At 49.3% G+C, this 16,239-nt stretch overlaps 1 protein-coding gene and 1 long non-coding RNA gene across 2 annotated transcripts in view; one reads left to right on the plus strand and one right to left on the minus strand.

Annotated features, from left to right (window-relative positions):
• Positions 1 to 13,165, minus strand: part of DELE1 (DAP3 binding cell death enhancer 1) — a 22,573-nt gene extending 9,408 nt beyond the window's left edge. The window contains exons 1-9 of the mRNA XM_032702805.1: positions 12,986 to 13,165; positions 12,808 to 12,904; positions 12,544 to 12,664; positions 12,072 to 12,215; positions 5,363 to 5,418; positions 3,548 to 3,641; positions 2,711 to 2,853; positions 1,668 to 1,826; positions 612 to 704 (exon numbers count right to left, since the gene is read on the minus strand). Coding sequence (XP_032558696.1) covers positions 612 to 704; positions 1,668 to 1,826; positions 2,711 to 2,853; positions 3,548 to 3,641; positions 5,363 to 5,418; positions 12,072 to 12,215; positions 12,544 to 12,664; positions 12,808 to 12,904; positions 12,986 to 13,092 — 1,014 coding nt within the window. The 5' untranslated portion in view covers positions 13,093 to 13,165. The remainder of the gene's footprint in view (positions 1 to 611; positions 705 to 1,667; positions 1,827 to 2,710; positions 2,854 to 3,547; positions 3,642 to 5,362; positions 5,419 to 12,071; positions 12,216 to 12,543; positions 12,665 to 12,807; positions 12,905 to 12,985) is intronic.
• The window catches only part of LOC116794259, a 42,056-nt gene continuing 37,854 nt past the window's right edge, over positions 12,038 to 16,239 (plus strand). The window contains exon 1 of the long non-coding RNA XR_004359737.1: positions 12,038 to 12,334. This is a non-coding gene — a long non-coding RNA (uncharacterized LOC116794259). The remainder of the gene's footprint in view (positions 12,335 to 16,239) is intronic.

The raw sequence follows: 16,239 nt of genomic DNA on the forward strand, positions 1-16,239 counted from the left end.
CAGGAGCAGCATTGTGCCCACACTGTGGCACTGCCCTTCAAAGAAAACAAGCCTGGGTCGCTTGGAGAAAGTGGAAGCAAGATAATTGTTGGAGATTTAGACAACATGACCTGTGAGGAGAAACTGCAATAATGGGAGAGGGTGAAAGGAGAGTCAAGTATTTAAGTATGTTAAAGGTCCCTGAAGAAAAAAATGAATCCAGAAATAGTCCTTTCATCCTCTCTACAGAAGGCAAGAAACAATGGGCCAATTTTGAAGAACAGATTTGAGACAAACACAACGAAGTTCTAAAAATGATGAAGTAATGAAAGATTTTGACTGAAGAGGGTGCAGATGCTCCATAATGGGAAACATGTCCCATTCTGCTGGATGGATACAAGCAGGTGCTTTAAGAACTCCAACAGGGCTGTCTTTACCTTCATGCTTTGTAGGGTCTGTGCCTGGGGCCTGTTTCCTCTCCAAGATGCACCAAGACTCCCCTCTGTCCTTTCACACTGTGCAGTAAAATCCTGACACTCGCTCCCATTTCCAAGAAGCCCTGGAATCTGCCACCTGTAACCTGAAACAATCCCAAACTGAGGACAATCAGAGTTTACAGAGGGATTACTTACACCACTGTTTGCTGCCAGCAGCAGGTACTTCAGACCCCTCTTTTCCTGGGGCTGCAGCCCCCTCATGTAGAACACTCCAAGATAAGCCTGTGCCTGCAACAAAACCACACAGGGTACAGATCAGCCAGCTTTTTTCCCCTTAATTACTCCAGTTCCGTTGCTGATTTTGCAAGTTGCTCAAATGCTGTGGCAAGACAAGTGTCCCAAGCACCCTGCTTGCTGCAGAGCCTGTTGGAAGAAGGGGGGCTGTCCTAGGAAAAATCAGTCACATGGTAAACGCACAAAGAAATCCCATTTATCTATCAAGTCCACCACACACACAGTTCTCATCACCATCCCAACACTGTAAAAACCAGAATATCCTTTCAAACTGCACTGTGGGAGGCAGAGCCAGGGAATGGCTCCGACTCGTGAGCTGTCCATGAGATCCAGCAGATGCACTTCCTGGAACAGGGTGGCACAGGAGGCACAGGCACTGCCAGCACGACTGGCACTCCCAGCAGAAGATGGCACATGGGCCTAAATGCATCTCCTGGAGAGAGGGAAAGGAGGGCAGGGTACACAGATCCACAGGGATGAGTCATTGCCAAAGTCACAGCTACAAAATGAGGATCTGTTCTCACTTCAAGCATTTCGTGGAAGTTCCTCCAGCAAAGCAACACTTGGAATTGAGAGGAGATGGAACACTGAGCTATGTTTTCAACTGTAGGTCAGTTCTCTTAAGCCAGGGCTCTGAGCTAAGAGCCACATTAAAAACAGACATTCAGTGTGCTGATACAGCTGATTCCCAGTTCCCATGTGCACGCAGGGCTGTCTCCCAGACACTGTCAGGAATACAAATATATAATCAGAGAATCACAGAATGGTTTGGGTTAGATGGGACCTTAAAGATCACCTAGTTCCAGCCCCCCTGCTGTGAGCAGGGATAAGCACGTTGGAAGAATTTTGCTTCTAGTCCCACAAACGATACTTTCTAGGATGTCCTGTGGCTCAAGCCCTTCAGTCAGGGTTCTCTGCTGGCTCTCTCCTGTGACCCCCCAGGCTGCAGACACTGACCTCTGTGATCCCAGCCGTTGCTGCTCCCTCCAGGAATGTCAGGGCCCTCTGGAGCCTGTCCCACTGCTGGCCAGGGCTGTGCTGCAGGAGGTACCTCCCATAGCGGTACTGGGCCATGGGGTGGCAGCTGCTGGCAGCGTGGCAGTAATAAAGAGCTGCCTGCAAAGAGAGAAACACACCCGTGGGAGCCAGGTAATACATGCCCTGCAACATGATGTGACCCCTCTCTGGGCAGGTCAAGCTTAACTCCTGTTTAGATCCATCATAAGCTGCACATGGTTCCCCCCCCACAGCTCTCCCACCCCTCCCTGCTGAGGAACGGCAGCTTGGTTAAACCAGACAGGGGGCTGTGACTGCCCCAGAGCCCTGGAACCACCCTGCCTGCTCTACTCAAACCTCCCCAACTTGAAGGGGGTGGCACTGGGCCAACAATTACTCAAAAGAAGCTGCTTCTGCAGCTCTTCCCAGCTCCAGCAGCTGCTGGCTGCAGCCAGCCTGCACTAGGTGGCAGGCTGTAGTTACCATTCCCAAACTGGAGATTTAGGAAGCCCTCGGATGTGCAGTGGTGTCTTAAATACAGTAACATGACAGGTTTCTCCTTGGTGCCCTCCTGGGTGCTGGTGGCACAGCCTGTGCACCTGGAGAAGCCCTCAGAAGCTGTGGGAAAGGGGATCTCAGAGCACATCCCTGAGGAGATCGATGGCACTGAAGTCAGTTCTGCAAACCCACAATTTATATTATTTCCAGCAGTTTCTACTAAGTCTTCAGAGCCTGGGCACTGGAACGGGCTCCCCAGAGTCATGGTCATGGCCCCAGGGCTGAGAGAGCTCAAGGAGTGTTTGGACAACGCTGTCAGGGACAGGGTGGGATTGTTGGGGTGTCCATGCAGGGCCAGGGGTTGGACTTGATCCTTGTGGGTTCCTTCCAGCTCAGGATATTCCATGACTGTCACACCCATTCAAAGGAAAAAGCTCCTGAGCACCCAACAGAGACCACTCTCCTGATCTGTGCCGCACACACACAACCCCACAAGCCATGGATACCTTTTCCAGGTCTTTCTCTGTGCCTCTGCCATGCTCATAGCACAGGCCCACGTTGAACTGGGCTTTGCTGTAGCCTCGATCAGCAGCCAGTTTGAAGCAGGTGAAGCCTGTCCTGCAGTGCCCTGCCCTCATGCTCTCGATCCCTGAGGAGAACACAACGTCACAACAGGGCAAACGCAACGGCCACAACTTAGCCCCGAAGGCAGCAACCTCCCCCTCAGCCACTGAGCCTTCCTTGGCTCGTGCCAAGGGCTCTGGGCCACTTCCAGCTGGCTCAAGAATCCTCACTCCACAATTTCCACAAGAAAAACAGCAACACTGCATTTTAGGGATTTTTCCAGCCTCGTTCCAAAGAGGGATCATGGGCTAACACAGCGTATGGCTCACACTGCTCTTCAGGGCTGCAACTAGTGCTGTATATAGGGACAGGGACTTAGATCACTGCATCTCCCCTCAGCCTTTCTTAAGAGTTGCAATTCTGCAATTGCTTTTCCAGCTTGCCAGAAAGACCATGAGCTCATACAATAAAAAAAGGATACGAGGATGTGACATCTTGTGTTGCAAAAAAGACAGAGATGGCTTAATTTCCCACTACAGATGTCAGGACAAGAGTGCAGGCTTCAACCAAGCCTGGATTGAAATATGCTGATATAAATCTGGTGGCAGGATGGGACATAGGGCAGTAAATCTCTTGGAGCACAGTTAAAATTGCTGAAAGGAGGCTTCAGCTTGGGTATATGCCATCTCTGCCTTCACACAAGACCTGCAACGCTTTGGAGGTCCTCCAAAATGAGAAACCTGTGGTTTAAGGGCAAAACAAACCCAAGTCCACATTACCGAGGATATTCAAGGCAATGGAAATATCAATCCGGAAAATCTGCTGCAATTGGAAAGCGGCTTCCTCTAAATGCCCTCGCTGAGCTGGGTCACCCTGAGGAGTCAAAGAAGAGAGCTGTTAAGGCACCAATATCATATCAACCCTACAGGAGATTCTTGCTTGGAAACAGAGCAGTGAGAGCTGTTTGTGCTGTATTACAGTTACCAGGGGGGTGATGTCATCTGGTGTCATGTGTCCACAAAAGACATCTCCCTGTCCTACACAGCCATCTACCTAGGGAAGCTGTATGGACACTGCTCACCTCCCCTCTGGCCAGGGAGCTTGGTGCAGCCTCACGGACATCATCAGATCTTTCAGAATTCAGCAAATACCTGATCCTACTCATTGCAGTCTGCAGCTTCCTCAGGAGGGGCAGCTCCGATCTCTGCTCTGTGTGAGCAGGGACAGGATGGAGGGAACGGCTGGAGCTGTGTCAGGGCAGGATTAGGTTGGATCTCAGCAAAAGGTTTTTCCCCCAGAGGCTGGTTGGGCACTGACCAGGCTCCCCAGGGCAGCCCCAAGGCTGCCAGAGGTCCAGGAGCATTTGGACGCTCTCAGGGACAGGGTGGGATTGTTGGGGTGTCTGTGCAGGGCCAGGTTTTGGACTCCATGATCCTTGTGGATCCCTTCCAACTCAGGACATTTGTTCTGTGATAACTTCCCCCTCCAAAATTAACCTTACCCCTTGTTCCCTCTCCCACATCATGCCCACAGCACAGTCCCTGCCAACACACGCTCACAATACCTGTCCGTGCTTTCCCCAGTTCCAGCCGAGCCCAGCCCTCCTGAACACTGCACAGGGATGCAACCCTGCTCGGCAGAGACAATGAACAGCGTGTTTCCCTCCAGCACGGCCCCGGGAGGTGGGAGGAGGCTCAGCCGGGCCCGCAGCTCGCACACCCCGAGTGCCATCGAGTGGCAGCAGCGCTCACTGCACAGGAACTGCCCCTCAGCACCACAGCCCCTCTGCTGAGCCAGCACTCGGGGCTCCCCTCCCTGCTCCAGGCCCTTCCTGCAGCCCTGCACCACTGGCACCTCCCAGCACGGGCACATCCACCCTCACCCCCTCAGCAGATCAAGGAAAAGCCTTTTTGGTGCCTTTTTCAGGAACCTACTCTGCTAAATGCTAAATTTACCTCTGCTCTGCTCCCAGTGTCCTTGAGCAATTGTTCAGCTGACTGATTAAAACAGGGAATTATCTGCATCTAAGACTGTGAATTGCAAGGAATTAGCAGGTTTAATCACAAGAACAATAACATAATCTATGGCCTTGTGATCTCAAGATGATGCACACTCTTCAAGCCCCTCTACAACAGACAAGAGCCGGCCCTGATTTGCAGTGTTTGGAATGACACCACCTTCTCCAGTCCTGGGTTGTCTGGTAAAAACCAAAATAGGAACAGCACAGGAACACCTAGTGAAAGATTGCATCAAAATGCAAATACACGAGCACAGACTGGTGCTGCTGAATTAGTTTTTTTTGGGGGTGTTTTTTTTTTTATTTGTTTGTTTGTTTGTTTGGTGGTTTTCTCCAATTTCCTTCAGTGGTTCACCACCAGCAGCCCTTTTACACAGATACTTGAAAGGATGGGGATGCCAGAGTGCAGTTCCTGGAACTTTGCTCTGGCTGAAGCAGAGGGCAGCATATCACATCTCCCTTTCTTTTTCCAGAAAACAGTCATGTTTGTGAGTGTATTGCTCAGGCTGTGCTTGGGGTGGCCTTGGGATTTTTTCCTGCAGGAAGGGTGCAGAGGGTGTGAACAATGAAACAATACCTTTGCACTGTGGAGTAGCGGCCCCACACTGGAGCTTGCAGGGATTTGGAACTCCCCTACATAAAAAAAACAAATACAGGATAAAAAAAGCAAGGTTAAGCAGTGCTGCATCTTTGCCTCTTCTCATCCTCTCTATTCCATAGGTCTTTCCTGAAGAACTGATCTCCCATCAGTCAGGGACATTAAAAAAGAGAGAACACCAACCGATCTGACCTTTGGAGCAAAGCAACCACGTGCCACAGGAATCCAGCCCTGTGGCTGCAGCTGGTTACAGAGCTCCTCCAGAAAGGCCCTGGCTTTGGTCTGAAGACACCAAAAGGTTGAGGATCTCCCCTTTCTTCTAAAAGTGTGTTCCACTAACTTCCAATTGCTGCTTCAAACCTCTGTGCTTCCTTTCAAATTAAAATACAACTGGTTTCTGCTCCCAGGCACTGGCTCTTCTAGGTTTTTTTCTCCTCTTTACTAAAAAGCCAATTCCTCCTTTTGAAAGCCCTGACACGACTAATCAACCCCTCTTGATTCCTGTCTGTGATTCTAAACAGTCTGTGCAGTTCATGTCTTTTAACTGCAGTACTTTTCTGCCAGAGTTGATTAATTTTATGACTTTCTGCCGCTATTCCTGAATTTTGAGCATTGTTACTGAAGTACAGACCCTCTCACTAGTGTCACAGGGGGACATGCAAATTCCTAGCTGCCTGGTTTGCACGGATCAGAACTGTGCTCCAATCCCCACTGGAACCCCATTGTGATGCCCAGGGCATCTCAGCTGAGGTTCCTGCCTCCTTACCTCCTTTCCCAGGTAATTTCTTCCCAGGGGATGCAGGGGGATGATCAGACACATTATCTGGCTGCATCAGATGCAGGCTCTGGTTATCACCCCCCTATCCCCCCCCAGCTCAGGGCTCTATCAGTTCAGATACACTGGTACAACCACGTGTCCAGCCACTGTCTGCCCAGTTTCAATCAGAATTATCTAACAGAGGCATCTCCAGCACAAGCTAAGCCACCTTGTTGGGCACAGAATTGTGCTGGCAGTGATTACACAGGCATTTACTCCAGCTCCTCTCAGAGGACAGTGACCTCCACACAGAGCACGGGCAAGGCCAAGTATTTTTAACCTGAATCCCCAACCCCCCTGGATCCCACTGGACATTTAACACCAGGTGCTGGACCCTGGATCACTCTGAGCCAGAGCTGCTCACACGAGCTGTGCCCTCCCCACACCCTCCTGTCCCCTCTCAAACTGTGCAGCTGCAGAGCAGGGAGCCAACACAAGCAAAAAAAATGTCCTTTTAGGGCCTGATTCCTTAATTCCTGGCACTATTTGGCTACTCAAGCACTTGTGCCAGCACAGCAGCAGGAATGAGGGGTGCAACAGGCAGGACTGCTCCCTGCAGTGCCTGGACCATGTCACAATGTGCAGGAAGCTGTGGCCTCTGTGCCAGCTGCAGCCTCATTATTCTCAGACAAACAATTCCCCTCTGGCTGTATTAAAATGTATTTTATCTGAACAAGCCCCACTCACCCAACAGGCAACATCGCTCTGGCAAACACGATTTCTATGCATCATTCCACCAAAAGTAGCATAATCTGTGAATTTATTAGTTGTGCTTTCCATTTATTTTCAGATCAGGCACCAAATTATCTGATCTTCCTCACTGCAAGGCTCTATCTCTTGTGCAGGTATCTCCCTCGTGATGTAATTTGGGTTTTTGCCACATATACAACTGCAAATCCCATGAAAAAAAATCTGTCTGTTTAAGAATTCTCCCAGTACTTGTTTAAACAACATTAGTACCTCCATGCTTTTAGGAAACCTTACATTTTGCACAGATATCTACTCCTAAATCAGAGGAAAGCATGCTGTAATTTGGACAAACCATTAAACCATGAAAAATAAACAGCCACTAATTCTGAATTCTGTCAGCTTGCAGAACCACCTTGTTCCCCTCTCCCACTGGAAACCACTCCTCACTCAAACCCCAGTGATCTCCCCAGAGCAGGGTCACCCCTCCCAGAGAGCATTTGGAAGAAAACACAGGAACCAACTGATCCTGACACCCAGCCCCATCTCCTGAAGGATCCCAGACTGGTTTGGGTTGGAAGGGACTTGAAATATCATCTCGTTCCACCCCCTGCCATGGGCAGGGACACCTTCCACTAGCCCAGATGGCTCCAAGCCCCGTCCAACCTGGCCTTGGACACTTCCAGGGATGGGGCAGCCACAGCTTCTCTGGGCAACCTGTGCCTGAATTCCCTCAGGACTCACCTCTGAGGCTGGGCAAGCCTCAAATCAAAACTCTTCAAGAACACCCCCAGCAGCAAAGAATCCCTTCAGCAGAATGAGACAACCAGCTGAATTAAACTTCAACCTGGCAATAGTTAATACAAGTTCACCCAACTGTTTCTTATTTCTCAAGCTTCCAGCAGAACTTCCCAGCCTTTGAACAAACCCACTGCTATACTGTTCACACAGGACCACGCTAAATTATTCTTCAGGTTGGAGGTGCAAAAGCTGGGAATTCAACAGCTGGAATTTTCTGTGCAACTTGATTTCTACTTCTACAAACATATGCTATGATGTAACACATCCTGTTTTTAGTGTTCTGGATGCCCAACGCTCACACATTCAACAGTTAATAAATATTTTTGTCTTTCCCCACTGTTCATCCTGGACTAATGAAATGTTGCTCACATCTAGCTCCAAATGAGGAATTAATAATCTTCTCAGAGACAGTTCTAGATTGCTCATCCCAAAACATCCAAAGGCTTCATGAGAATGAAGTCACAACAAGAGCTGGACAAAATCCAGCATTTCTGCCTCATGGAAAATTTCAGTGTTTCCAATTGGTTTCATTGTGCTTTGAAATGAAAACACACTTTTGCAATGTCTGTAATCTCGGAATTGAAATAACGAATTTTACAGTTCTGCCAGGGGTAAAATACAACTCCCCAGGGCAGCATTCAGCTGCTCTAACACTGAGACTGGCTGTAATCACCTGCTTGCTCACTCTGTGCCTTTAACTTCCAGCAAAAAGGCTTCAAGTGAGGCAGGAATTGCATGAAAAAAAAAAAGGATGTAAACATACAGCTGAGGACTTGCTGATAGCAATAGCCAGACTGTTATTTAAAGCAACTTTTAAGTTAATTTCCCAAAGTTTTCTTTTAAAACACACTGAAGCAATAAATTCTATGGCACTTTGTTACATTAAAACTGGAATGGCTCATCTGCAAGGCTGGAATGTTGGGATCCAACCCCAGATCTTTGCTCCTGGAGGTAGTGACAGCAACAGCAGATTGTCTCTGCACATGGAGAGCAGCACCAGCAGGTCTGGAAATGAACTGAAACCCTGAGAGAAAGGGGAAGGACATGGAATTCTCTGCAGAAGATCCTTTGCCATTGCTGGCAACAGCAAACTGGGGCAAGGAAGGTACATTCTGCTCCACTGAGAGTTCTGAGGTCTGTTCTCTCATGGCAAGGCTCTGCCACCAGATTCCTCTGCGTCATCTGCCAGGCGTCTGTCCTTCCCCTCCTTCTGCTCTCCCCAGCTTCCTGCCACACTCTGGCTTTGCCAGCCTCATCCTTTTCAGGAGCTAAACACCAGGAAAAAAAAAATCCTATACCTTGGTTACATTTTCCTGTAGAAAGCAAAACATATTCTGAGAGAAAGGGATCGCTTTGCATGGAAAGACTCACAGGACTTCTCACATGACAAAACTATGCAATTTTTCAGGCTCTTCAGTGCAAATTACAAAATCTCTTCACCCTGACTTCTCTCAATAAATTCCCACAAAATGGGTGCACAGCATAATGTGCAATGGAACCTGAGGACTTATGTATTGAGCAAAATCAAATTATTTCTGACATATATTATCTCTGACAACTGACAGTTGGAGCTGCTTGGGCAGAAAGGGTAAGGAACAGGGATTATAAAGTCACGCTCTCCCTGGCAGAACTTTCCAGCAATCAGCTGTTCTGTGATCTGAGCAGGAGGTTTGGCTGGACCAATTAAGTCTAATTTGAAGGTGCAATTTTACCTAATCACTTCTTGGAACCCACTTGTATTTTGGCCTGTAGCAATGACTTCCACAATTTACCTGTGCACTGGCCTTTTGCTTTTTTCCAACTTGCTAGCTGTCCACTTCTGTGCTGCTATTACTGTGTGGATTATGAAAAATATTGTTCCCATTCACTTTCTCTCAATGCTTTTAGTTTCACAGAGCACCAGCAAACACACCCTTTGCCACTTCTTTTTTTTAAGCTGAAGAGTCAGTCTCTATTTGGATGTAATTGTCTCCTTGTCACTCTTTTCTCTGCCAATTTTGTCCCTGTTTTTCAGTGTCTTTTCTTTAAGTGTTCAAGACGTGGCTGTATCACACAAACCCACGACACTGCCTTGTCCTCAGCTCCTTCCTTTACCATAATTAACATTTAATTGGCCTCACTGCTGCCGAGCACTGACTTAACCTTATCAAAAGCACATCTTCAAATGTTCCCTCTGCAACACAATTATTAATTTGACACTCCTCATTCTGCACGTGTATTTACAGCACACTCCCCTGTGTACACTCATTTAATCTCCCTTGGGATTACCCTGGGTTTAGTTCTAGTGCAGTCTTTTGCTGTGACTTTCACATTTGACTGTGCTGAATAATTCTGTACCAGTTGCTGCTTCTGTCGCCTCACTTGTCACCTCCTTTTTCCAAATCACTGCTGACTGTGCTGAACAGAACAGGTTTCAACAAAGGACTGTGGGGAATCCACCAGGAACAGCTCTGCATGGTGAAAACTATTCCTTGTGCTTTTAGGAGTTACAAGCTCAAGAGCAGCCCCTCTGTGTTCCCATACATCAGCTTGAATTCTCCAGGTAGTTTTGGTTTAGGTCCTGTCTGAAACATTTTCAGAAAGCTAAAAGCTGGATAATCTTGCTCCACATGCCTGTTGACTTCTCCAAAGAACTCTTAATAGATTTACAACTCTCTTAAGTCTCTGCAGTGAAACAAGTTGGCCTGAGAAATGGCTTCCTAAATCCTTCCAAAATCTTTGATTCAGCACATCATAGGTATCTATCTCATCCTGGTATCTGACACCTCTACTCCCTATCAGATTTTCCATCAAATTAGAATTACCTTTTCTGCAGTTCTGTGGCTCAAACAAACACACACCCACCTCTTTTTAAAAGCCCGAGTCCAATCTGTCAGTGCTCATTCCTCTGCTCATGGAGCAGATTTGAGCACAGGATTACAGATCATCATTGGAGGCTCAGCCATTTCACAGCTTCTGAAGAACATCTGAACAAAGACCACGTGGCCTTAGTGACTTGTCACTGTTCAATTTATCAGTTTGCCTAAAAGCTCTTCCTATTGACTCTCAGCAGGAAACTGTTTGTCAGACACACATTCACTCTGGAATGTTCAGCTGTGCCAAGCGAGGGCATTGCTGTCTCCACTTCTTCCCACCACTCCTCCCAGAGGTCCGTGTCCAGTCACCTGGCAGTGTCTGAGTGCTTCTTAATCTGCTCCAGGCAAAAGCAGATGGGTTAAACAGCCTAATTGGCAGTTTAGGTAAATTAACCTGGCTGTTTTCCTGGAGTTAATTAGGAGACATGGAAACAAAATGCTCCATTTGCCAACTGATGGGAATGGTAACCTCTGGCAGGTGAAAGGTTTGATAAGCAGAGATGGGCAAGAGCTTAAATGAGCACAGAAGAAAGCCAAAATTATGAAAGAAAACAAAAAAATGGGGAACACCTCTGACCTTTTCTGCAGCACCTTCATTATTTAAATTCCTCCTTCTGAGGGTGGGGAGGCCCTGGCACAGGTTGCCCAGAGAAGCCCTGGATCCCTGGAAGTGTCCAAGGCCAGGCTGGATGGGGCTTGGAGCAACCTGGGCTAGTGGGAGGTGTCCCTGCCCATGGCAGGGGGATGGAATGAGATGGTCTTTCAGGTCCCTTCCAACCCAAACCCTTCTGTGATTCTACGATTTAGCCAACATTCCTGGCTGGTTTTCTTATGTGCCTCTTCTACACCATGATCATGTGTTGTCCCCGTTTTTACCTGCTCCAGCAGCCTTCCTGCTTCTAACAACTTTCCTGAGGCCATCATTAGTATTTATATATCTAGTGAGTAGCCCTACTGTAGGTCTCATCTGATCTCCCTTGGTGTGACTTTGAATTTCCTATGTAGGACACACTTCAATTTTGTTGGGAGTATATCTTTCTATTTTTATAAAACTCATTTTAATAATGTCTTTGATACCGCCTTCCACTGTCTTATCTACAGCATAAGCACTCAGAGATACATCCTCATCTTGCAGGAAGGAAATAATTCCTTTAGTTTCACACCATGTACACAAGTCTCCCAGATCAGTGGTGCAGTATCCTCCTGAATCCTTCTGGCTGCAGACATCTGTCCACAATAATAAGTGGACAGAACTGGAGCTAAAATCAGGCCACTAAGGCAGAGCAGTGTAGGTAAAGCCGTTGTCACCTGCAGCTACAGCACAGGCTTGTCACTGCCTTCAGGAGAACTTTTTCTTCCTGTCTCTGGACTCCTGAATCATCTCTCTGAAATTCTGTGTTCCCACTCTCACCTATCTCCTCAAGGGTCAATAAGTGGCTACACACTCCTTTGGCTTCGAGCTTTGCCTTGGGGAAACTCCAAAATCCTCCTGCCACAAGTACCCTGCCCTGCAGCACATTGCACATACCTACTTCTGCCCACGGCTGGCTCTCTCCTTGCCCTGAGGGGATGCCTGAGGATGAATTCTCTGCTGTGGCCTCTGGAACTGCTTTCTGCAGGAACTGGGACCCCGACTGCTCACTGGGACAGCTGGTTGAGGCTTCAGTCACCACTGTAACACAGAGCACAAAACCTGTCCGTTTTAGGCGACAACACCGATCTACTTAGTGTCCTTCTCACAGCCAAGCAGGAGGAGAGTTCATGGAGAGGAATTCAGGGCGGAAAACAAAGGTAAGGGATTAACAAAAGGATAAACAAAGTGGGATTGCATCAAATCGTTAAGAAGCAGAGGTTCCCCCGGCAGATACCAGCCCTCACTCCTCCCAGAGAGCCTGAAATCTGTCAGCCTCTCCCGGCTCCCTCCGAGCCTTAGTTAACACACCACGAGGCACAAGCCCTACCCCACCCTGCCTCCCACGACCCCCCGGGCCGGAGCTGACCTGTGTGCTGGGGGGGCAGCGGGGACAGCCAGGGACACCTCCGCTCCCTCCGGGTGTCCGGCAGCGACCTCAGCCACGCCACCTGCCTGACGAGCTGCAGGAGCAGCGCGCCCAGCGCTCCCTGCACAGAACCACACACAGAATCACGGAAAACAGCCCCGATCCCTCTTCCCGGCCCGCTTCCACCCAGCCCCTCGTTCCCGGCTCTGTTTCGGGGCTCCCACCCCCGGGGTGTCCCCGGCAGGGACAGGGCGCGCTCCTCACCCAGGTGACAGCCTCCAGCACGGAGTAGCGGGGCACCAGGCGGGGCAGCGGCTGCCGCCTCTCTCCTCGCTCCGGGCCATCCTCACACGCGGGCGCCCTGGAACAACCACAAACACGGGCCCCGTGAGGCCGGGCTGCGGCGCGGGGCCCCCCAGCCGCGGGCAGGGCGCGCACTCACCGCTCGGGGCTGTGCCCGCGGCCCTGGCCCAGCCCGGGGGCGCAGGCGGGCCGGGCGGGGGTCGGCCCGCAGCGGCCCCAGCTTCGGCCCAGCAGCAGCCGCCACATCGCGCCCGCCGCCCCGCCGAGGGCATAGAGACCGGGGAGCGGCCGGGGGGACGGCGCGGGGGGCTACAGGGAGCGCGGGGGCCGCGCGGGGCCGGCGCCGAGCGGCGGGTGAGGGCGGCGGGGCCGCGGCGGGGCCATGGGCGGCGGGCGGGCACAGAGCGGGGCCAGAGCGGCCCCGCCGCCATGGCGGGCACACAGCGCCCCCCGCCCCCGGGAGGCCCGCGCTGAGGGGCCGTGAGGGCGCGGCCGGAGCGGGCCCCGAGGGCGGCTGTCGTGGTCTTGCAAAATGCGGACTATTAAAAAGAAATTCTTAAGAAATTGTGTTCTTTCGTGTTTGGTCTTTGTTTGCTTTCAAGCCTGCTGAGCAAGAAGGGAGATTTAACCCGTGAAACGGCAGCCAGCAAGCTCTAAGAGATGCCCAGGTGTTCGAAAAACAAATTACTTGTTGGTAGAGTTGCCTTGTGAACAGTGCTGGCATCTCAAAAGTCAGAAATAGTTAACAATTTGCCCAGAGTGTTACAGGGGGTCAGAAAGGGGTTTGTGAAACAGGGTCTTGCCATATTGTTGCAAAATGTGGAATGTTAAAAAATTTTCTTAAGAAGGGCTGGGCTGTTCTTTGGTGTTTGATCTTGGTGTACTTTCAAGCCTTATCAAGAAGGGACATTTAGTCTGCGAAACACAGAGCAGCTCACAAGCTCGAAGTGATGTCCAAGTGTTAGAAGTACAAATTACTTGATGGTGGAATTGCCCTGTGAAGGTTTGGGGTTTGACACGTTTCAATGGTCTCAGGCCTAAGGGAGGTTAACAAAGCCTGGGAAGAAGGATGTACCACTGAGAGTGGACACAGAGGATGCAGAATTTGCAGGCTACAAGGACATCCGTCAGAACCTCCAAGATAAGGAAGAAATTAATAGAGACAACTCAGTGATTGTGCTGAATCAGCTCTGACTGCGTTAGAGGTAATTCTGGGGGGGAGATTGTGACCACCATCTCATGGCCACCAACCCCAAGAAACCCACCCAAACAAAAGAAAAGGAAGACTGAGCATGTGGACTAATTACAATGAGAAGTGAGAGAATTATTAACCAATAAAAAATAGAACACTTAATTAATAAGAGAACTACACAACTTGCAGCCAATAAACACGAATGCCTGTGTTTGCTAAAATATATAAATAGTGAAAAGTTTTGGTAGGGGTGCTGCTGACTTTGTGGATTTGCCACTCAGCCCCTCTTTGCTTTGCAGAATTGTAAATAAATCAAATACCTCCACTCTGTGTGTGGATCAGCCTCTTGCACACTGAGGGAAAGAGGCTGTTTTGGGACAACAGCAGGGAAGGTCCCTGGTGACCTCCTGTAGCTCAGGGTGGGGGGATAACACCCCATGGAAAGCACAAGCAGGGGGACACAGCCCTTCCAGCCAGCTGGACCCAGGTTGTACCTGCAGCTTTGGGGTGTCTCTGAAGACAATCTGAGCCCAGAGATGAGCCCTGCCTTAAATATAGGGACCACATTAGTAGTGTGAAGTGCTGAAGGATTTCTGAACCTGTGATTATAAACCGAATAAACTGTGCCTTTTCCTACAAAGTTGATCGAGGGACTGGAGCAGCTCTGGGAGCAGCAAAGGCTGAGGGAGCTGGGGCTGTTCAGCCTCCAGAGCAGAGCCTGAGAGGGGCCCTCCCCAGGCTGTGTCAGGGGCTGCAGGGAGGGGGCAGAGGCTGGAGCAGGCTCTGCTCGGGGGGCCCAGCAATGGCCCAAGAGGAACGGGCAGGAACTGATGCCCAGGAAGTTGCAGCTGGACAGGAGGAAGAACTTCTTTGCTGGGCAGTGACCCAGCCCTGGAGAGAGAGCAGAGAGGGTGTGGAGTCTCCTCACTGAGGATATTTGAGACCTGTCTGGACATAATCCTGTGCCGTGTGCTCTGGGATGGCCCTGCTGGAGCAGGGAGGTGGGACCAGATGAGCCACTGTGGTCCCTTCCACCCTGACCCAGTCTGTGACTCCTCACCCACTGTGCACCTGCAGAGCAGGGGGGTGTTTGGGTGCTCCACCTGAGTTGGACAAGGGGAGATTGCAACACAAGAAAGTCATTTCAGGTGTGATCAGAACTCCATCAGTTGCTCATCCTGTAATCAGTGACATGATTAATTATATTTGGGACATGGGTATAAATGCAAAACATTTGTTTCAGTTGTGAATGGAAAAGTGCAATAAATGCATTAAGGTGTGGGTATGGTTTGGGTTGTGTGTGGATCTCCCCCCACTTCTGGTCCCATTCAGCCTGGCTTTGTGGCTGATGGTGCTCACAGGGGCTCCCTTGATTTATATTTGCTGTGTTTGTTCCAGCAGTGTTGCAACAGGAGATGGCAGAGTTCCCAACGGAGACCGTGCCATGGCAGCGGGAGGAAAAATCAGCTTTATGTCCTCCTTCCCTGGTGGTTTCCTTCAGCAGTAGGAATATTGCCGTGCTCATTCCAGCTGAACACTCCACTTTCTTGTTTATTTCTTTGTTCCAGAGGCACAGAAATTCTTGGTCTTTCTCTTTTCAAACCATCTGTGCTGGTAATTCCTGTTATGAACTCAGGGTTCTTGTTTAGTTTTATCTGTGGTTTATGCTTCAATAGCTGCAAGTTTAGCTTCAAGTGTGGCTTTCCCAGAGATTCATAATCACTTTCCTTCATCAGCCTAAACACCTGCTTTAGACTACCAAGTTTCTCTAGGTTTTCCACAGCTTTTAATTTTTTTTGGTAATGTTATATGGGACACAAATCCTTTATCCTTTTCACCCCAGATTTGGCTTAATAGTGTAATTACAAAGTAATTTAGTTGCCTGTTTTACTAAATGTGTCTGTAATTGTCTCATGTTAGTAGGCCAGTGTTTGCTAAGCTACTACAGTTTGTTTGGGGATGAAAATTACATGCAAAATAGAAATATCAGCATCTCCACTATATAATCTTGCCTTAATTTTCTCGCTCATCAGGTTGATACCATTAATTAATGCTCCAAAATCTGAACCTGCATTTGTTGGTATTGGTTCTTCCAAGGTCTTCTCAGCTAATCACTGTATTTTTAAGGCTGTTAGTCCTAGTTTCCTTTCAAGTCCCCAGCCAGTTGATGAGTGATGCTCTCTATCTTTTCTGCAACTGGC

The sequence above is a fragment of the Chiroxiphia lanceolata genome, chromosome 15 (assembly GCF_009829145.1).
Source record: "Chiroxiphia lanceolata isolate bChiLan1 chromosome 15, bChiLan1.pri, whole genome shotgun sequence".
Taxonomy (NCBI): Eukaryota; Metazoa; Chordata; class Aves; order Passeriformes; family Pipridae; genus Chiroxiphia; species Chiroxiphia lanceolata.